The sequence below is a fragment of the Saimiri boliviensis genome, chromosome 2, assembly GCF_048565385.1.
Source record: "Saimiri boliviensis isolate mSaiBol1 chromosome 2, mSaiBol1.pri, whole genome shotgun sequence".
Lineage (NCBI taxonomy): Eukaryota > Metazoa > Chordata > Mammalia > Primates > Cebidae > Saimiri > Saimiri boliviensis.
This window is the reverse complement of record NC_133450.1, coordinates 170,904,350-170,927,241: the sequence shown is the minus strand read 5'-3', so window position 1 is coordinate 170,927,241 and position 22,892 is coordinate 170,904,350. Positions and strand designations below refer to the sequence as shown.

The window sequence follows — 22,892 nt, the reverse complement described above, 5'->3', positions numbered from 1 at the left end:
TTCACCCACCGTAACATTTTTCTTTTTCATGTTAAGTCTTGGGTTGGCGAGCTACGTCCGATTGGCCAAATTCAGGCCAATATTTGTTTCTACTTTTTTAAATGGTTGAAAAAAATTTGAAATGATGCTACTATCTTACTGTACAAAATAATTATTTAAATTTCAAATTCAAATCTCAGCATCCTTTAAGTTTGTTAGAAAACAGCCACACTCATTCATTTCAATGTTGCCAATGGATGCTTTTGTGTTTAAACAGCATTGGCAAGGAGTTGTAAGAGACCTCAGAGGCCCTCTGGCCCCCAAAACCTAAAGTACTTACAAAAAAATCTTGATCCCTGTGCCAGGTGCTAGCTTGACTAAGAATAATGCCATGCTCAATCTATAGATGATACTAAGTATTTCAGCAGCTGTCTCAGTCTTTAGAGACAACATGCTAGAGAACAGAAGGCATGGAACTGAACAGGATGGGGTTACTCCTCAAGAGGCATGTGAATAGTATCTTTTTTCCTTGAAGAAAATAAAAGTCGGTGTTTCCTGAACTTAGTGATAGGACTCGTGAAGAACACAGCATTATTTGTGGAGCAACAAAAGGACTGAAAGATATGATTTCATAGTATTAGATACCAGCAGAGTTTAAGAAAAACATAGACACCTTAAAGGGAGCACTGATAGTTTGTGAGATTAGTGATTACCAGTAAATACATGAATTAAGCCAGGCAGGGTGGCCCATGTCTGTTACCCCAGTGCTTTGTGAGGCCAAGACAGGAGGATTGCTTAAGGCCAGGAGTTCAAGTCCAGCCTGGGAAAAACAGTGAGACCCCATCTATACAAAAGACTTAAAAATCAGCCACAGAGATACAACAAAAAAGAAAACTTCAGGTCAAGGTCCCTGATGAACACTGATGCAAAAATCCTCAATAAAATGCTGGCAAATCAAACCCAGAGGCATGTCAAAAAGCTTATCCACCATTGTCAAATAGGCTTTATCCCTGAAATGCAAGGTTGGTTCAACATATGCAAATCAATAAATATGATTCATCACATAAACAGAACTAAAGACAAAAATCACATGATTATCTCAACAGATGCAAAAAAGGCTTTCAACAAAATTCGCCATCGATTCATGTTAAAAACTCCCAATGAACTGGTATTGAAGGAATGCACCTCAAAATTTTAACCCACATAGCCAACGTTATACTGAATGGGCAAAAGCTGGAAGCATTCCCCTGGAAAACCAGCACAGGACACGGATGTCCTTTCTCATCACTCCTATTCAACAACATTGGAGTTCCGGCCAGGGCAATCAGCCAAGAGAAGGAAATAAAGGGCATTCGAATAGGAAGAGAGGAAGTCAAACTATCCCGGTTTGCAGACAGCATGATCTTATGTCCAGAAAAACCCACAGTCTTAGCTGAAAAGCCTCTTGAGCTGACAAAAAAATACTTCAGCAAAGTATCAGGATACAAAATCAGTGTTCAAAAATCACTAGTATTCCTATATACCAAGAACAGTCGAATCAAGAGCCAAATCAAGAACAATCTCATTTACAATTGCCACGAAAAGAATAAAATACCTAGGAATACAGCTAACCAGGGAGATAAAAGATCTTTACAAGATGAAATACAAACACTGCTGAAAGAAATCAGAGATGATACAAACAAATGGAGAAACATTCCATGCTCATGAATAGGAAGACTCAATATAATTAAAATGGCCATATTGCCCAAAGCAATTTATGGATTCAATGCTATTCCTATTAGATTACCATTAAGATTCTTAGCAGAACTAGAAAAAACTATTTTATTTTATTGTTTTTTTTTTCTGGTAGGTAGGTTTTTTTGTTTTTGTTTTTGTTTTTTTTTTTTTAGAAAGAAAAAAGAATAATAAGAAAAAGAATAAAGAAGAGGAAGAAAGAGGAAGAGGGAGAAAGAATGGGGGTATTGCTTTATTGTCCGGGCTAGAATGCAGTCTAAATATGGGTATGCCTATAATTGTCCTTAATAATGGAGACATGAAAGAAAATGAGGGAAGAGAATAACAAACAAGGAGCCAACCAACATTTCGTTTAAACTTCTAAGTTGATATGATGTGGTACTGACAAGAGTGTATATTTTGTGTAAAGTGGAGAGTTCTATAAATGTTAATTACGTTTACTTGTTCCAGATCTGAGTTCAAGTCCTGGATATCATTGCTAATTTTCTGTCTCATTGATCTGTCTAGTATTAATGTTGAAGTCTCCCACTATTACTGTGTGGGAGTCTAAGTCTCTTAATAAGTCTTGTATGTCTGGGTATTCCTATAATGGGTGCATATATATTTAGGATCTTTAACTCTTCTTGTTGTTGCATTGATCCTTTTATCATTATATAATGTCCTTCTTTGCTTCTTTTGATCTTTGTTGCTTTACAGACTATTTTATCAGAGGCAAAAATTGTAACTTCTGCTTTTTATTTATTTATTTTTGCTCTCTGTTTGGTTGGTAAGTATCTCTCCATCCCTTGTTTTGAGTCTTTGTGAATCCTTGAATGTGAGATGGGTCTGGATGCAGCATACCGATGGGTTTTAGTTTTTTGTCCAAATTGCCTGTCTGTCTTTGAATTGGGGAATTTAGTCAATTTAAATTTAGAATTAATAATGATATATGTTAGTTTAATACTGCCATTTAATATTAGCTGGCTATTTTGCCCATTAGTTGATGTAAATTCTTCATTATATTGATGCTCTTTACTTTTTGGTATTTTTAGAAAGGCTGATACTGTTTGTTCATTTCTATGTATAGTGGTTCTTTCAGAAGCTCTTGTAAAGCAGGCCTGGTGGTGATGAATTCTCGGACTGCTTGCTTGTTCACAAAAAACTTTATTTTTCCTTCACTTATGAAGCTTAGTTTGGCTGGATGTGAAATTCTTGGTTGAAAGTTCTTTTCTTTAAGGATGTTGAATATTGGTCCCCACTCTCATTTTCTCTTTAAAACAGAAAAAAACGATTTTAAAATTCACGTGGAACCAAAAAAGAGTCTGAATAGCAAACACAATGCTATACAAAAAGAACAAAGCTGGAGGCATCAAGCTATCCGACTTCAAACTATACTACAAGGCTACAATAACCAAAACAGCATGGTACTGGTAAGACACACACACACACACACACACACACACACACACACGCATAGACCAATGGAGTAGAATAGAGATCTCAGAAATAAAACTTCACAACTACAATTAATCTAGTCTTTGACAAATCTGACAAAAAGCAAACAACAGGGAAAGGATTCCCTATTCAATAAACAGTGCAGGGATAACTGGCTGGCAATATGCAAAAGATTGAAACTGAACCCCTTCCTTATACCATATACACAAATTAACTCAAGATGGATTAAAGACTTAAATGTAAAACCTCAAACCAGAAAAACCTTGAAAGACAACCTAGGCAATCCCATTCAGGACATATGCATGGGCACACATTTTATGATCAAGACACCAAAAGCAATTGCAACAAAAGCAAAAATTAACAAATGGGATCTAATTACACCAAAGAGGTTCTACACAGCAAAAGAAACTACCAACAGAGTAAACAGACAAACTACAGAATGGGAGAATTTTTGAAAACTATGTATCCAACAAAGGTCTAATATCCAACATTGATAAGAAACTTAAACAAATTTACAAGAAAAAAAGCAAACAACCCATGAGCAGGTAAGCAAAGGACATGAATACTTTTAAAAAGAAGACATTTATGCAGCCAAGAACATATGAGAAAACACTCAACATCACTGATCATTAGAGAAACACAAATCAAATGAGATACCATCTCACCCCAATGAGAATGGCTATTAAAAAGTCAAAAAATAATAGATGTTGGCAAGGTTGTGGAGAAAAACGAATGCTTATACTCTGTTGGTGGGACTGTAAATTAGTTCCACCATTGTGGAAGACAGTGTGGTGATTCCTCAAAGTCCTAAAGACAGAATTACCATTTGACCCAGCAATCCCATTACTAGATATATACACAAAGGAATATGAATTGTTCTATTATAAAGGCACGTACACATGTATGTTCACTGCAGCACTATTCATAATAACAAAGATATGGAATCAACCAAAATGCCCATCAATGACAGACTGGATAAAGAAAATGTGGTATGTATACAACATGGAATACTCCGCAGTCATAAAGAAGAATGAGATCAGGTCCTTTTCAGGGACATGGATGGAGCTGGAGGCCATTATCTTTAGCAAACTAATGCAAGAAAAGACAACCAAATACCACATGTTCTCACTTATAAGTGGGATACAAATGATGACAACACATGGACACAGAGGAGAACAACACACATTGGACCCTGTTGGAGGGTGGAGGGTGGGTGAAAGGAGACACTCAGGAAAAATAAGTAATGAGTTATTATTTTTTTATCTTAACACCTAGATGATGAAATAATCTGTATAACAAACCTCAATGACACGTTTGCCTATGTAACAAACCTGCACATGTAACCTTGAACTTAAAAGTTTAAAAAAAGAAAGAAATTGGACTTCAAAGATCAAATAAATAATAAAAATAAAAGTTAGCCAGGCATGGTGTTATGTGCCTGTAGTCCTAGCCACTTGGGAGGCTGAGGCAGTAGGATCACTTGAGCCCAGAAGTTTGAGGTGATAGTGAGCTATGATTGAGCTACTATACTCCAGCCTGGACAACAGAGTGAGAACTCAATATCCAAATAAGTAAGTAAATAAATAAATTAGATAAGTAGATGAATTAATACCCACTTGAACATGAGGTAACTCACAGTGGTACATAAAGGAAATGTTAAAATGTCATACGAAAAACTAAAATCTTTTCAAATTCTTAACTTTTCTGTCACCAAAGTTAAGAAAATGCAACTATTAATAATGCATATACATCCACTTAAAATACTGAGACTCGTGAACAAGAACAGCTAAATAAACAATCACAGACACATGATGCAAACAGTGTCCTGGGAAGGTCTGTCTGGCAGTGCGATACAGGCTGGTCCAAGAGTGATGTTTTTAGTAGCCCCCTACTGACTCAGAAGAGTTAATGCATCTGTCCCCAAGCTGCCTTGATTTGAAACATTATCTTATGTATTCAGAAAGCCCAGCTAACAAACAACACGTTAGAAAACAAAAATAGGCAAGACTATTATGCTATGATTGCTCCAGTGTATTTTTCTGTTAGTTAATCTTCTTGGCCATTACCTTTAATGAATATAAGCTTGGATATATATTGCAAACGTGTAACTTAGAGGAAGCTTGTCATCACTGAATTTCAGACTAAGGACAAAGATGTCGTTAAAGCTCATCTTGTTTGGGGCTCTGGCCTTCCTTACATCCCCACACCAGTGGGGGCGTCTTAGCATGGTGCTCAATGCCTCCTCCTTTCCCATCACATCATGAAGGAGACATCCATGGGCACACTCAAGAATATGTGTTGCTCAGAGCATTCTGGCTGGAACTTTACTCCTTCTTCTCCCTCTTGAGAGACATCCCTGAATCCAAGTAAGAGTAACATCATTAAAAAGTGACATTATTAGTAACAAAGTACTAGCCACAGAACTCACAAGAGATGACTGGCGTGCCTCACATGATGGTGGGGAACTAGTGGGTCAGCCTGTATTCCAACATGGGTAGTGGGAAACAGGGGTTCAGACTGTGTTCAAGCACAAGCAGTGACAGGGAATTCCATCATTTCTGAGGCAAAAACAAACAAACACACCCACACAAACCCAGCTTTGATAGCCAAAAGCTTTTCTTCTATTGAGCCAGAATCTATCTCCCCATGGTTTCTACTCATTAATTCTAGCTCTACCACTAGGGCTGGATAGAATTGAATCCCTCTCCACCCAATGACTGAGTGTATGAAGATAATGACCGTGGACATTTACCTATTGGCCTTTCTCCACATCCAACTCTGCCAATAATCCTCTCTTATTCTCACATGGAATGGTATTCTTTCTCAACATCTTGCTCTCCTTAAAACTTGAGCTCCTCCTTAAAAAGAATCCCATTTTTATTAAAAGGCCTATAGACACACTTCTATCGCTAGGACATCTTCTGGTTTCAACAGAAGAGATTTCCCAGGATACTTTTCAGGCCACAAAAGAGATACTATATTCTTTGGCTTAGAATTATGCATTAACCATATAATCAGAGACAAGACAAATGTTCAGGATTTAGCTCAGACACCCTCTCTTCTAGGCAGCCTAATATATCCAGCCTGAGTTATGTCTTCCATGGGAATCCTCCCCAGGACACCAAGCACTATGTTCTGTAAGGCATTGATTCATTTATCTATTTTTTAAAAATCAAAACTGAAAGCCCCTGGAAGGTAGGGACAGTGCCTCAACATGGAGGCACTTTCCAAGTGAATTAATCAATGTAACTATACACACAACAAAAAAATCACACAATCATTGTAGCAACTGAGAGAAATTTGAGAAGGAATCAGAGGTTCTTCAAATTTCAGAACTTCTTCTTAACAAAAAAGAACCCTGTCACTTTTCAAAGAGCAAACCATCCAGTGTGTGCAACATAGTAAGACATTTAGCCTATGTTTAACAAAGCTTGTAAGTAACAGACAGCATTTTAAATGAAAACAGAAAGAATTCCATGCAAGGCACCTGAGAGAAATCATTATGGGCAGGGATCCTATAGAGACAGCCCAGCCGCAGGATTCCAGTCAACCAGCTCAGAGAGAGGTGGGCTGCAGAGCTAAGGGACACACAAGATGATTTTACTGCATCTCAGCGGGAGAGTGTCTGGGGCTGCTGATTAGAGAAACACCCCTAGGAAAACCCACTTCTCTCTCCCAGTAGTGTTGCTTGAAGCAAACCTCTAATTTATTTCATTTTGCTGTCTAATTGCACCTCCGAGAATACAGATGAACAAAGGTCTCTCTATCCCAAATGCCTGATGAGCAGAAAACCAACTATGGAAAGGCAATTCTTCTGTCTGCTTGGGAACACTGAGCTAAAACATTTGTGTGAATAATAAGTTAATAGTAGAGAAAAGATTTGAGAGTCTAAATCCAAAGCAAGTGCTTTCAATTACCATGGAAATCTTACACTATTCAAGTAAATTTAGCATGAGTGGAGGGTACAAAATATGCAATAAAGACACAGATGAAACAAAAGATATACAGAACTAAACAGAGTAAAACAATTTCCACACTGCACTGAAACCTAAATCTCTCAATTTACTCAGGTATAAACCCAAGTAAAGAGCCATGAGTGTGTTCTTCAATGAATCAGAAGTTTACTCTGTTGCAGGCATATCTGTATTTTGAAATAAAAGCTTCAGAAACATTTCCATAAATGAGGAGAAATAATCCTCATATCTTACTTTCAGACTCAAAAGAAGGTCTTTTGGTATTTGCCTGAAGTAAAATCCTTGCAGATTCTGTTTCAATTAGTTTGCAAAACTGGCATATATTTCTCACCAAAATAAATCTCCAAAGGTCTAATTAGTTGCTCAGTGATAAATTCTACTCAGTTTTCCAAATTTCCTATTCGTTTTAGTCTCATTCAAGAAACAGAAAGTTAGTTTGTCTCAGTTTAAACAATGAGCTGCCTAGCTTATTCCCTTTAGTCCTGGCAGATGCTAAAGCAAGAGTCAAATTCTGACTCTCGGTCGGTACTTAGTTCCAAATTCCTAAATACCTGCCTAATCTTTCATTAATTACACGACATTTAGCCACATGACATACTATAAACGCTCTCCTGGGTGCAGGGAAGAAGGAGCAGCAAAGGACAAGGAGGAACCAAGCAAGATTGGGTGAAGACAGATTGATTAATCTACCGGCTGCTCGAATGAAGGGCAAGGAACTCCAATTTTACCGGCAGTGGAAGAGTCAAAGTCAAGACATTCTGGGAATGCGTGTCAGTTCCTGGAGTCTCAGAGGCTGCAGAAGACGGATGGGTAAAATACTGTTTCCAGAACGATGGATATCAGTGGCTACCAGCTTTGCTTGAAGATCAGGTGGTATTTAGAACCACTCAGAGATGAGAAATAGGAACCCATGCGGACTTTGACCCAGCTGGAGCAGGTAGCTACCAGGCCTCAGCTGTAAGAGTCTGGCTTTCCAGACTTCAGAAGGCTGGGACTCAGAATTCCAATAAAAAATCTCCTCACCAGTGGGTACCAATTAGTGAGGCCTACCTCAAGAACTTAGCCAGAATGACCAGCTGGGTCAACACTATGCAGTGTCATTTCACAAGATCCAGCCTCTTGGCAATGTTATCTTTTTTTGGGGAACTCAACTGTTCCCTCTTGTCTGCTTGCATGCTGTTTTCTTTACCAGGCTCTGCTAACTCTTCCACATCTTCGACTTAACTATCAGTAAGGTTATCCCTGACAATGCAGAATGGGTGGGCTTATCTATCACCATGAGTTTTCATCCTTGCCATGCTGGTCATTACTTGTCCCAAGTTTGCCTTCCCCACTAGACTATGAACTTCATACACTCAGATACCTTGTCTATATCCTACCTCCTGGTTCATGGAAGACACAAAGAAAATATTTATTGAATTCATCAATAAACCATCAGGAGAATAAAAAGAGAAAGCACCAAAGTTTTTTGTTTTGTTTTGTTTTTGTTTTTGTTTTTTTTCCCCACACTACACTGATGTGTACCTAGGAATTTTTTGTTTGACTCTTCATGCCAACATAGCAAAAACAGCAAAACTGATGTAGGCTGTTGGATCTGATGTGGACTAAAAAAATATCCAGTCCCTAAAAACAACTCTGGTAGAGTCAAAATAAGAATAATAAATATTGCTTTGTTATAACAAAGTACAAAAGCAATATTCTTAAAAATGCTTAAATGTGGTTTCCAGGTACCACAGGTTTATAACAACCTCTTCTGTTCCAGTACAGGATTGGTACTCTCAAATCCATTACCCACCATGTACTTAAGACCTAAAATGTTTCTGTGCACAATGCAATATATGCCTTTAATCATAAGCCTAAACGTCACTTACTCTGAAGAGGGTCAAATTGAAAGAAAAGTAAAAGAGAAAATATGGCTAATGTCCCAAGAAAAATAAAATGAGATGTTTTGTCCACCACTTCTACCCTCACTTGCTGAGAACCTATCTTTTAAGCACAAAGCTAAATGGTGTACATCATTTTTAATCCTTAACTAAAGTTCCCCAAATGAGTATTAGTATTCCCATTTTACATTCTTTTAAAAAGGGGCTTTGCCCGGCGCAGTGGCTCATGCCTGTAATCCCAATACTTTGAGAGGCTAAGGTACGCGGATCACCTAAGGTCAAGAGTTTGAGACCACCCTGACCAACGTGGTGAAACTCCAGCTCTATCAAAAAGACAAAAAGTAGCCAGATGTGGTGGTGTGCGCCTGTAATCCCAGATATTCAGGAGGCTAAGGCAGGAGAATCGCTTGAACCCAAGAGGCAGAGGTTGAGCCAAGATCATGCCACTGCACTCCAGCTTGAGCAACAGAGCAAGACTCAGTCTCAAATAATAATAATAATAAAATTTTAAAAAGAGGCTCTGATCAGTAGATCGACTTTTGCAACACATGGTAGTAAGGTGAGTTTGGGCCAAGGTTGGACAGGCTCCAAAACTGTATTCTCTCCATTACAACTGGCTGCCTCTGGCCAATCATCCAGTCAGGAAGGTCCTTAAAGCCAGAAAGTGACTTAAACTCTCCCCAAAACACTGGGGATGTCATTCTGCACCCTCTTTTCTTCCCATCTCACCCTAATTCAAACATCAGCTCAACACTGTCCTTATTTTTCTTTAAATGATGATGAAACTCACCAGGAAAAGTGCATTGTGACCTTTCAACTTCATTGAGGTTTTGTTCTCAGGACAGTACAAAGGGAAGAGAGGACATTTTATGTTTAAAAATATACACAAAAAGAAGGGTACTTTTAAATAACAAAATGTATTCTCAGAGACCAGTGGAAAACATTTGCCTCTTCCCTTTTTCTATTTTTCTCTAATTATGGTAGACACTTTTACGTCAAAGGGAACACTACGCAGTAGTGAAGACTTACCCTTTCCATCTCTTTGAAGTCATCATCTAGCTTTGTTCCTTCAGCTCCTCCAACTTTCTCACTCACTTTCTGTAGAAAATAACCACAAAGGAGAATTATTATAAACAGTTTCTTTAAAAATATGTGTTAGAAATTGTAAGCACTTTCACAAATATCATCTAATGTAATCTCACAACCATTCTCTGACTCAGGTGGAGAGTCTCATTTTTACAGCAGCAAACTGTGGCTCAGAGGGGCTGATCAACTTACCAACGGCTATGCACCTGCTGAGTACAGAAGCAAGCACTCAAATTTGTTTCTTCCGATTTCAACCTCAGTGCTCCTTCTATCATATAAATAATTATGTAATTACCTAATCCTAACATTTTCCTCTTGAAAGTTCTATGGGGCAACAGCATCATACAACAATCACTTCCCCCTGATAATTCTCTCTAAAATGCTACCTATGTAGAAAATTGCCACTTCTTCAACCTAGTCCTAAATAGGCTATTGAACAGATAATCACAAAGATCTATCAAACTATTATGAAAAGAAAAAAGTCTCAGCCCAGCTAATCTTCAGATAAAAGGACATAGTCTGTCTCATAAAGCTGTCTACATCTTTATGTACATAAGACAAACCATATGGAAAGCTGTTGAGGGCATTTGTTTGCTACTTGATCATTTTCCATTAACACACATTTTATATTTATCAAATAACAAATGCAAATAGTCATTAACCACATGTAAAACTCATGTTCAAAAAAATTAGATACACTATTATATTCTGAAATAACGATTCAAATTAAGTCTAGTAAAAAAATATATGAAGGAATCACACAAAAGATACTCTGGTTTTATCAAAGACAGAAATACTAAATGTTAATTGCACAAGACTTTTTCATTCCCTTTAAAATACCCTAATTGTAAAGATAGATGTTTTTCCCTAAGTTGTCACTGTAATACATAAAGTTACTGAACACAGATATCAAAGTATGGTTTTTAATTTCCTTCAATAGCAGCTAGGTTGAGGGTCTTTGCAGAAGATTCCTACTATGACCAACCCAACGTCAAGCTCAGCAACAACCTGGATCACTTCCTTCCAAAGGGCCCCTGGATACCTGCTCCATCTCCTGGCCAGGAATGCTCTGTTATCTCCCTGTTGAGGTGCCTGAGCTGTGCTCCTTACTCACTCTGTCCTTCGCTCCCACTTCCTGCCTTCAGGAAAATCTTCAGAAAAGATCACTCTTGGGAAAGCCAAGAGTCAGAATTCCATCATCACTCTGGCCCTGCCTACCATTTGCCACTCATTTCACCCCATCAGTAGAATTAGGAGAAATACGGCACATGGAAGAGTATGGCATGGACTGACCCCTCCATTCCTTGACAGGTACACACAGTGGTGGTTATGAAAATGGCATAAGAATTATAACAACCTATGTCTGAACCTACATGGTATACAATAAATCCTACTTCCCATCTCTCACCAATAAAATGTATATCTGTTTACAGTATCCTGGTTTCTCCCATCAGTTTATTTAACTGTTATTTCATACTTTGAGAAAAAGCTGGCAATTATCCTTGACGTAATATAAGCTTAAGTAGATAAAGGGCAATGATTCAAAGTGAAAGGTTATTAAAAACATATTAACATCTTTAATTTATATCAATGACACATATTTTCACTTTCAATTTATCATTTAATATGTGTACCCCAAGAACTATATAGAACATATATTATTACTCCATTGCAGATGAGAAAATGAAGGCTGCATAAAGTAGGTTACTTGTTTATAGTGGACATCTTTAGCCAAGAACTATATAGAACATATATTATTACTCCATTGCAGATGAGAAAATGAAGGCTGCATAAAGTAGGTTACTTGTTTATAGTGGACATCTTTAGGAAGAAGTGGAAGCAGTTTTTCCAGGCCAACCCATAGGAATTTTTACATCCACCCAACAGCTTCGAGGAGCTGTCCATGGTTCTGGCCATCGCTGCCTGAAGTTCCATTAGACTCACAAGGCTAGCGGTGGACTCACTGTCTTAACACTTAATCTTTGATATCAGTCCTCTCACTTAACTTGTACCCTGAGTGATGCTGACTGATGACTCCCTACTTCAGTGGCTCATGCCTGTAATCCCAGCATTTTGGGAGCCTGAGGCAGGAAGATTGCTTGAGCCCAGGATTTCCAAGACCAGCCTGGGCAACATAGTAAAACTCTTTCCCTAAAAAAATAAAAATAAATTAGTTAAACATGGTGGTGTGCACCTGTGGTCCCAGTTACTCTGAGAGCTGAGGTGGACGAACTGCTTGAGCTCCAGAGATTGAGGCTGCAGTGAGCTGTGGCTGTCCCATTGCATTCCAGCCTGGTTAACAAGTGAGACTCAGTCCCCTGCTCAAACAAAAAAAACAAACGAAAAAACCTTTGTAGTGCCACTGACTTGACCAGCCTATTAAGGTTTAAGTTACAGAAAGTCACGAATAGAGGGGCCTTAAAGGTTATTAACATGTTTTCCCTATCACAAATCAACTTTTACTGTTACACTAATTTCCTATCTTTCATTCTGCTCAGTGACAGCAGTTTTAGCTCACATGTCACCCCCTTCTTGTGTCTTATTCTTCAAGTACATGGTTTACCATTAAATTTGGGCTAGGAAACTCTAATCCAGTTGAACTCCCACACAATAAAGAAATATTTTCTACAAAACCCCAAATCAATTGTTGTCATTATAAAGAGAATCATTATAGATAGACCTGATGTGACCTGAAACCTGTGATATTTAATGTCATTTTAAAAAAAACAGACACACAAGGAAACATGTAGCTTAGAGATGCCTTCATTTATAGAGAATCCTGGTAACCCTGTGTTAATCACATTTTGACCAACTCTAGACAATAAACTATCTCCCTTACCAAAAGCACAAAGGCCTATATCACACTTTTAATTCTATATTGTTAAATATAGAGTGATCTTAATTTCCCCTCTTCTGGCATTCGCCAACAGCTTAGCACCACAGTAGTTGGATCACTCTATCAAATGAGATACTTGGATCCCTCTGGCCATTAATAAGTCAGACCTAGTCTTAATAACACTCTGAGGTCAAGTCAACATTCCATTGGCTTTGGGATGTGTGTGTGTGTGTGTGTGTGTGTGTGTGTGTGTGTGTTCAAAAAAAAGAGAGAAAGGGAGAAATAGAGAGAAAGCAAGGTGGAGGGAGGAGTGCCTCAATGAGAATGAGAGCAAAAGAGAGCTTTTCTCTTTTCTATAAAAGCTGACATTTGAGCTGCTGAGAGAGTGACTTCACTGAATATAGCAAATGATGTTAGCAGTTGGATACTGATACTGGCCTGACTGGTTGGTTGATATAAAAATTTCTTACATAATTAGATTCCTTGGGGGAAAAGTAATATTAAAAATAACATCTATATTGTCCTTTGGGCTATTTTTCTAAGTCACAAAGGAGCTAAATATATCAAGGTCCTGAATTAAATGGTGGACTAAGTAACAACTGACTCATTCCTTAGGAGTATGGAAAACATTTTTTCTTCCTTTTCTTTATATAATGTTATTAAAATTTCCTTTTGTTTTATGCATAAGGATCAAGGTGAGGCACACAGGCTCGCTGAGTCCATCTAGCCATAATGAAGAGTTTTGTTTCTCCTTACCTGTTAACATTTATTTGGTGCTGTTATTTTTCCAGTGAGGTAATATCTGAAATTAAGACTTCACAATAGTGAGTATTTTCTGATGCCTTTTAGTATACTTTGACTAACATACTTGCCATTTGAAAAACTGTTCACCTATTTAAAAGTAAAAGGTATTTGAATCAAACAGAAAAGTACATGTGAGCCAATATGTTCCCTGTATCATCCAAAAAGCTACAAATAAACTCCTAAAAACAACTCTTCTTTACCATCTAAAAGCCTAAAAACATTGAGGATTCCAAACTTTTAATGGAACCCATTTAGTATAACACTGAGACTTTATACTTCTAATCTATTACATTTTCCATACACTCTGTATTCCAACCAAACTCATTTTCCTCTTACTCTTCACTGTCTTCCTCACAAGAGGTATTCAATAAAGATTTGTTGAACTTCACTGCAATGTAGTTTTGTGAATACTAATGTTAAGATGACTGCAAGGTAGCATAAAGCAAGGCAAATAACACCACCCACGTCACTCTGGGTGGCATTTCAAACAGCACAACTTTAAAAAAAAAACCAATCAACTCACATTTTAAATTAAAAGTCTTAATTTTAAGCCTGCAGTAGTGGGTGTCTCGTGCTATTTTTTCCCATATACCAAATAAGAAAAATGTCAAAGAGGGCCACCAGCCAGAGAAAGCTTAAATAAATGACCACTGTTTTCAGCCCAGAGGATGCTCTCTTGCTTTCCAATAATGACTCATCCTCCCCCTAGCTGTCACCTCTAGGCAGAAGACATTACATCCTCTAGGGGTGGCTCTGATTCTTCCCAGCATTGCATTTCATTTGCTAAAAGCTTAAATGCCTGCTATTGTACCTACAACTGACATTTATAAAGGTCTCCTTGAAAATCACATCATCAGTGAAATTCAACAGACTTAGGATCAAATTTATTCATAACTTCCAAAACTGCAAGTTTATTTACTCCTAATTTCCCTGATTTTGTTCAGCCACTATTCATCATGCAAAGCCAGGTTTCCTTACCAACCAACAAGTGTGCTGTTTGTCCCCTCTGCTTTGTATCTGAAACTATTTCCCTTTTCTACTCTTCAAATTCTACCAATTGCCAAAATGCCCATCCAGATGTCACCTTCTCCATCATCTGTTACTCCCAATCCAAGCAGGAAGTTATTGGACTTCCTTTCTACTCTTAATGAGACATCATCTGTTGGATTACCTGGAATGAACTACTTGAGTAAAATTGCTGAACATACTTGCTCATCTAAATTGTAAACTGCTAATGCCAGAGATCATATATCACATGCTCTTTTATTTGAAAATATCTGAGACTTCAGTAATTAACATAGTGCTTGAAGAGCAGAGCAGAAAATATTTATCTCAATGAATTATTATAAAACCAAAAATTGCATGTAAATTAAATAAGGACTCATAACTGTGAATTAGCATTGGTTCTGTTATCTCTTGAGTTTAATCTCCATCCCAAAGTATTATATCTTTTACTCTATCAACAATAGGTAAAGAATAAGAAAATTCAACAAACTATGTTGTATGACATTTTACTTATAGCCAAGGCTAAAGAAAATTCTATCTTCATTGTAACTATTCTGCATTCAACCACTGTATGACTTTTATTACAATTGCAATTAGTATTAATGAACTAATTATTTCCATTAATCCTGGTGCTATCTCAATACATATATTTTAGTTTATATATATATATGCACATGTGTGCATATATAAACACACACATATGTGGGAAAATGTGTTCTTGTGTATACCCACATACGTTTGATAGAAAATATACTTTTCCAAAATACTTTCTTGAAAAATCACTCCAAATATTTTTAAGTATGGTACCATTTGTTTACTCATATTAAAACAAAATTACTTTAGTTAGCATTCTATAAATTAAGTATGCATAGGTTTTAAGAGTAGAAATCAGAATTTATAAATATTCCTGCCCAATCTGCATTATGAAACAATCTATTAAAAACATGTGTGTACAAAGAAATGTCATTGACAATTCAGTAAATGAGAGCCATTTTAGGCAAGGGTTTTTAAAACTTGGATTTAGAGTCAAGAGACATGAATTCCAGTTATGGAAATGTAACCTAATAGTTGTGTGAAAAAAAAATGCATAACCTATTGCTGCCTCAATTTCTTCACCTGAGCAATGAAAACAAACATCATCCAACACTGGATTTTTTGAGAATTAGATGAGAAAATACGCATAAAAGCACACTGTCAACTATTAAAAAATCATAATTTAAATAAGGTATTATCATTCCTTAATAAGCAGTCTTTTTTTAAAAAATAAACAAGATGGAGGTTTCCTTTAATAGTATCACAATCCTAAAAATTTACAACATATTGCCAATAACAAGTTGAAAAACAATAAGCAGTCTTAAATGTAAGATGGAATTTAAAATTGTTTTCACACGTTTAGCAAATCTAAATGTAATTTAAGTACATTATTAAAGAACAACATTAATTAATGACAAGCTCTTAAGAAAGGTGTAATACTAGCCCTGTAGGACACCACTGTATTCTCAATATTTACAGAAAGGTATAAGCTCTGATAATAAATTTAAAAGCCCATCCTCTGACTCTATGCATAAGTTTTTTTTTATTCTTTGTTATTTAGGAAAGTACTGAAACATTAAAAAATACAATACTTGATGACATATCAAATATGTAGAGGGAAACAGGAGAGTCAAATTTCAGCAGTATTCCTTTGGCATTTGGCTAAATACACACAGATCTTGTTTTTCCAGATGGTGGTATCCCCATGTATAAAAGACAGGGTGGATTCACTTTAAGCAATATATGTCTCACACTATTCTTTCTCAGCTGTCATTAAGTTGGAATGCTTAAATGCCATGACGTTTTGAAAATGGATTTCAAAAAATATATATTTACTTGCCTATCCAGAAATTTAAGATTTTCTTTAAAAATGAGTAAAGACATTTTGTCTGTCTAAATTGAGATAATTTTCTTTATCACTATTAAGAAACTGTATATCTAAGAAAATTGGAAACGTTCCTTTTATGTAGTATAAAACCAGTGATGGTCCCATGAATTGGAAAGGATGAAGACTGATTTTCTTTGAATATCTAAAGCTAAAAACTTTAAAATGAGCTTGGGTGAGTTAAGTACTTGGCCTTTTTCCCATCTTCCAGCCTATTTTGTTCCTTGCCAAATACTTTATGGAAAATGCAGAAATTGATTTGTATGATGCTGTAATTGTTTCTGGTGTGGTTCGCTGGGGTTAAAAGTAATAACTTTCTCAGCCCCATTTCCCCAAAGTGAAAAATTCCCACAGACTGTAGGGTAAATTACTTCCTTCCTTCAAAAGGAGTTGGAAAAATTTATGATGGAGGGATCATGCAGAGCTTTTGGCTCCTTCCTGGAAAGACGGTTTATAACTACATACTACCTATAGGTTTCATTTGCAAGGTTTCCTGTTTTTGTCTTACAGAAAATTTTTTGAGCATATACAATGTGCTGAAAAATAACTGGCATTTCTCTATTTTTCAACTTCCCCAAATAATTTAGTTCATCATCAGATAAGGGGCAATTAAAGAGGGCAGTTCAGCAGCAGAGATGGTATTTCCATAAAGTTTTCCATCCCTAGCAATAGGAAAAAATCTGATACATCTTCATAGTCCACTCTAATAAGCCACTGAAGTTACACAAAATATAAAAAGACAGTATCTGCTAATAACAGAGCAGTAATTACTTTGGAATTTCTGAGCTGGTTACTAAGTGGTCTAGAATGTAATGCTTGATGACTCAGTTGATAAGGTCCAAGCAAAGTCAATCAGGACTTTCTCATTTGTTAAGAGAAACTTCCTGGCAAGCCCCTTTCTACTAACCAGTTTTGTGAATTGAAACTACAAACTACCCTGGGCCTGTTTCCTCATCCATAAAATGGGGCCAGAACAGGATGGACCTGGGTAATCAGGAGAGTTCTCAGATACGTTACAACTACAAATTTCATGCCTATTTCTGTGATGGTGAGTTTCATGCGTCAACTTTGCCAGTTGACAGTATCTAGTTAGTCAACCAAACTAATGCAATATCTGTGAAGGTATTTTGTGGAAATGGTTAACATCTACAATCTGTTGAAATCAAATAAAAAAGATTATCCTTCATAATGCAGATGGGCGTCATCTAATTGATGGAAAAGCCTTAAGAACAAAGCTAAGCTGACTCTGAGAAAGAAGAAATTCTGCCTCAAGACTGCAGCATCACCTTCTGACCAAGAGTTTCCAAGCCTGCTGACCAGACTTGCAAATTTCAGACTTGTCAGCACACCCGATTGCATGAGGCAATTCCTTGAAATAAAATTCTCTCTCTCTCTCTCTCTCTCTCTCTCTCTCTCTCTCCCTCTCTCTCTCTCTCTCCCCTCTCTCCCCCCTACAATTTCTACCTGCTGTAGTACTATTTATAGTACAACACAGGCAGACCGTGTATTAGGAAAGGGAGGAAAAGATAAAGTACTACGCAAGGTGCTTAAAGAGAAAATGCTATGGCACATTTTTTTTTCAGATTAGAATTATTTTTGTGCAAGTTCCATTCTTTAGATAAAAGAAACAAAAACATCTTGAGATTAAATCCACCAAATGAAATGAATACAGCAGCACTCAAATTGAATGCCTACTATGTACCAGGGACTTTGCAAGCACTGAAGGTTTTAAACGCAAGTAAAATAAGCACATGCTGTCTGGGAACCTGCAGTTTTGTTTCGATGATTGTATATATAAACAAATCATTTCAATACAATGGCGTACATATATTAACAAAAGTACAGAGTACCCTCATGGACAATTAGAACATAGTTGGGAGAGAAAGGGCTGGGGAAAGCTTCCTGGAGGCTGAGCTGATCTCAAAAGGAATAAGCCAGAAGAACAGACCTGGGATCAGGTAAGAAGCTTTATTACAAATAAATTTCTACATGACAAAAAGCAAACAAGCAACAAATGTGGCATACGCACAGGAGAATGCGTATACTTCAGCATTGCCAAATATCAGAGACTAAGGCCAGGAATGATGAGGATTGAGGCTTCAGGGGAAGGAAAGAATGAAATGGCAATGTGCCTTCTATGATATGCTAAAAACTAGAGATGTGAGTGTGTGTGTTTGTGTGGTGTGTGTGGTATGTGTGTGCATGCACACGTTTCTTTCTTTTTTTGAGACAGAGTCTCACTCTGTTGCCCAGGCTGGAGTGCAGTGGCATCATCTCAGTTCACGGGAGCCTCCTCCTCCTGGGTTTCAGCAATTCTCCTGCCTCAGCTTCCTGAGTAGCTTGGACTATAGGCACCCACCACCATGGCCAGGTAATTTTTGTATTTTAGGTAGAGATGAGGTTTCACCACGTTGGCCAGCCTGGTCTTGAACTCCTGACCTCAGGTGATCTGCCCACCTCAGCCCCCACAAAGTATTAGGATTACAGGCATGAGCCCTCATCCCTGGCTTCATGTTTCTTTCCTGAGCTCATTTGGAATCACTGCCCACTCCCACCTTTAGGCAACTGTAGGGGTTAGACCCCATAAGTGTCGAGGCAGGAGCCAGAAGTCTCAGCCTATTTCCATGTAAATAATGAAGAAGAAAGTAACTAGAAATATAACCATAGTAGTAATTAGTTATTCATAGCTGATCTTAGTTATTCATAGGTGATCATAATTCTTTTACTAATGCCTCTCCAGTTGGAAATGTGAACCTGAGGTGACACTGTGAACTGAAGGACCCTAAGGCAAGATGATTTAAGCCTCTGTCACTCCCTAGTAAAGGGTGATGGAGGGCATCTTGGCTGTGCGGCAGTGCCAGTGCTGGGAAAGCGCCCGCTGTTTAGCCAGCTAGGGACAGAGGCATCTAAGATGGCCAATCCGTCTCCCTCCCTGGAGGAGTTAGGAGAAAACTCTACTTCTCCAAGCTCTTGCTGTAGGCACGATGGCTGTAAGCCTGCAGACATCCAGGGGCTTAATTGCCTCTGTGTGATGCTGTGCTTCAGTGGTCACATTCCATGTCTACTGCCATGTTCCGCTTCTGCACCTGGTTTCTTTTTTCTTAGATGAGATAATCAGTAAAAGTAATGTAAATCTTAATGTCTTTGTTCTTTCTTGACAAGTATGGAAGAAGTGCTGACCCATTCTGCTCCTTCCCTCATCTCGGCTGCTAGAAATTCCTGAGCCCCCACCTGTATGACACATGATGTATTTGACCCTTTCACTGCCATGCCCTATCTACCCTGCCCCAGTCACCGACCACCAATGACATTCCCTACCTAACCTGTCCCAGTCACTGACCACCAATGACATTCCCTACCTACCCTGCCCCCAGCTTTGTGCTCAATAAAACTCAGAATGTGCGGACACTCAGGGCCACTGCTGGACTCCCCACTTTGGTTGGCATGGGCCCCTGGGCCCATACTTTCTTTTCTCTATCTCTGTGTCTTGTGCCTTTTATTTCTACAATTTCTTATGTCCACACCAGTAGAGAGGGCTTGCAAGGACCCTGCAGGGCTGGACAACTCAACTGCATTCCATTCCTCATAATTTTAACTTTTCTAGGATTTAAGTGAGATCATATAATATATAGTTTTAAATATCTGGCTTCTTTAACTTAGCCTAATGCATTTGAGTCTAATCAGTTCCTTTTTATTGGCTGAGTAGTATTTCATTGCATGACTATGTCACACTTTGTTTTTTATCCATTCACCAGTACATATTGCCTCCAGTTTGGGGGTTTTATAACTAACATTGCCACAAATATTTGCTTACAAGTTTGCACGAACATGTTTTCATTCCTATTGGAAAGAAATCTGGCAATGGAATTGCTGGGTCTTGTGGTAGATGTGTCGTTAATTTTTAAAGAAACTGCCAAAATATCTTCCATAGTGGCGTACCATAAATCCTTAGATTTTATCTTAGCATTGATGGGGAGCCATTAACAGGTTTTAAGCTGCGAAATGATATAGTTACATTAATTTTACATCATCTGATTATGGAGTGAGGACTGAGTTGGCAAAATTAAGACTGGAAATAAAGACACCAGTTAAAACACTACTGCAATCATCCAAGTGAACAGTTAGGGCTTGAATCAAGAACTATGGGAGTATACAAGGAATCAGTAAATATTTAAAACACAAAAAAGCAGGGGAGAGAGAAAGAGAGAGACAGAGAGACAGACAGACAGACACACACACACACACACACACACACACACACACACAGAGAGAGAGAGAGAAAGAGAGAGAGAGAGAGAGAGAGAGAGAGAGAGAGAGAGAGAGATCACTATATCTTTGTAAAACCGGAAGAGCAGATGCGACTCCTCAGGGAGAACATGCATCCAGAGTACAGCTATGAGTCAAAGAAGGAACCCTAAGCATCACCAAAAATTATTAAAGACTAGGCAGGAAAAGAACCAACAAAAGACCAAAACAAACAAACAAACAACACCAGAAAGTAAAGGAAGAATCTGGAAAGAAAGAGGTCTTCACAGTCAAGAAAGTTTCCCTAATGATTATAAGCAAGCCTAGAGAATGGGCAAGGAGGTAGCAGTAGGGTGTGGCTGAGATAAGCATTTCAGAGTCATCAGAATTAAAGTGTTTGATGGGTTCCAGCAGTGCAAACTGCTGTCTATGTGATGTAGATTAACACAATGGGCTTAAAGACAAAATAAGCAGTTCCAAAGTACACTAAGAATAAGATAATACGATCTACATCATTATATTTCTTTTTTTTCAGACACATATTTATTTATTCATTCATTTACTTTTTTCTTTTTAATTACACTTTAAGTTCTGGGATACATGTGCAGAATGTGCAGGTTTGTTACATAGATATACATGTGCCATGGTGGTTTGCTGCACCCATCAACCTGTCATCTACATTAGGTATTTCTCCTAATGCTATCTCTCCCCTGGCCCCCCACCCCCTGAAACGCCCCATTGTGTATGTTTCCCTCCCTGTGTCCATGTGTTCTCACTGTTCAACTCCCACTTATGAGTGAGAACATGTGGTGGTGTTTGGTTTTCTGTTCCTGTGTTAGTCTGCTGAGAACGATGGTTTCCAGCTTCATCCATGTCCCTGTAAAAGACATAAGCTCATCCTTTTCTAAGGCTGCATAGTACTCCGTGGTGTATATGTGCCATATTTTCTTTATCCAGTCTATCATTGATGGCCATTTGGGTTGGTTCCAAGCCTATGCTATTATGAATAGTGCTTCTCTGCTCACATCCTCATATTTTTGTGTACAATATTTCCCTCTCCCATCTCACTTTCTGCCTATAGAAATATCACTTGGAACCATAACAAATGCTCATTAAAAGGAGAGTAATTGATAGGGCACTAAGACTTGCGACAGGTTTTTTCCAGCCATTCAAGGTAAGCACTTCAGCTTCACAGAAAGCCAACATCAGGGGCACACTGCAAGCTGATGGATATTTGAAGATATTTAAGAGACTTCCTACACGTATTTCACACCTCTGTATAGTCAGTTCTCCATATAGCATTTTATGTCACCAAATGTGGCAGCCAAGCTCTATCCTGAGATAAATGTTCTTCCTTCGTAAGCCAAAGGAAGCTACTGGCACCATCCTCATAGATGCAATAATAAATCACACACTTTACCTTAGGTAACAATAAGGAAGAGATATGAAGAGGCTTCAGAGGTAGTCAGGAAAGTGGATGGACAACCAAGGGGCATGCAAAAAGAGACCCAAGACCTATCATCTTCTACAGAAAATTCACTGACTTCTCTATAGAGGAAATAAAAGTCCTGTTTAGTAACAAATTAGGAACAAAAATATAACCACACAAAACTCAGAAAGACAGATTCCTGTCTGAGGTATGAAATTTGAAAATTAATATCTGTAGACATTCTGTGATCCAAACCAAAAATTTTAAAAAGCCTCCTAGTGACAGGGAAGACACACATATCCATCTATTCATCCATCCACATATAAACACACAAACACATTTCATTTATAATCTTGGGCTGAATGCCTTGAATGCTAAGCAGCTCATCACTGCCTAAGAAGGCTATGCACTGACAGATGCTCCACTCTGCTTCCATCCTAAGCTGTGAGGTCTGCTGCCTGCACTGCAGCTGACTCCCTGCAGATACTCAGACCAGGCAGGCTCATGCTGAAGCAGACAAGACATTGTGGAGGATCCCCTACCACACAAATTCCTGCCTTGTTTT

At 38.0% G+C, this 22,892-nt stretch overlaps 1 protein-coding gene across 3 annotated transcripts in view; it reads right to left on the bottom strand.

The window, feature by feature from the left end:
* Nucleotides 1-22,892, bottom strand: part of SH3GL2 (SH3 domain containing GRB2 like 2, endophilin A1) — a 208,807-nt gene that overhangs the window by 35,943 nt on the left and 149,972 nt on the right. For all 3 annotated transcript variants that reach the window (XM_039475016.2, XM_074394892.1, XM_074394893.1), the window contains exon 2: nucleotides 10,034-10,102. In XM_039475016.2, the coding sequence (XP_039330950.1) occupies nucleotides 10,034-10,102 (69 nt within the window). The remainder of the gene's footprint in view (nucleotides 1-10,033; nucleotides 10,103-22,892) is intronic.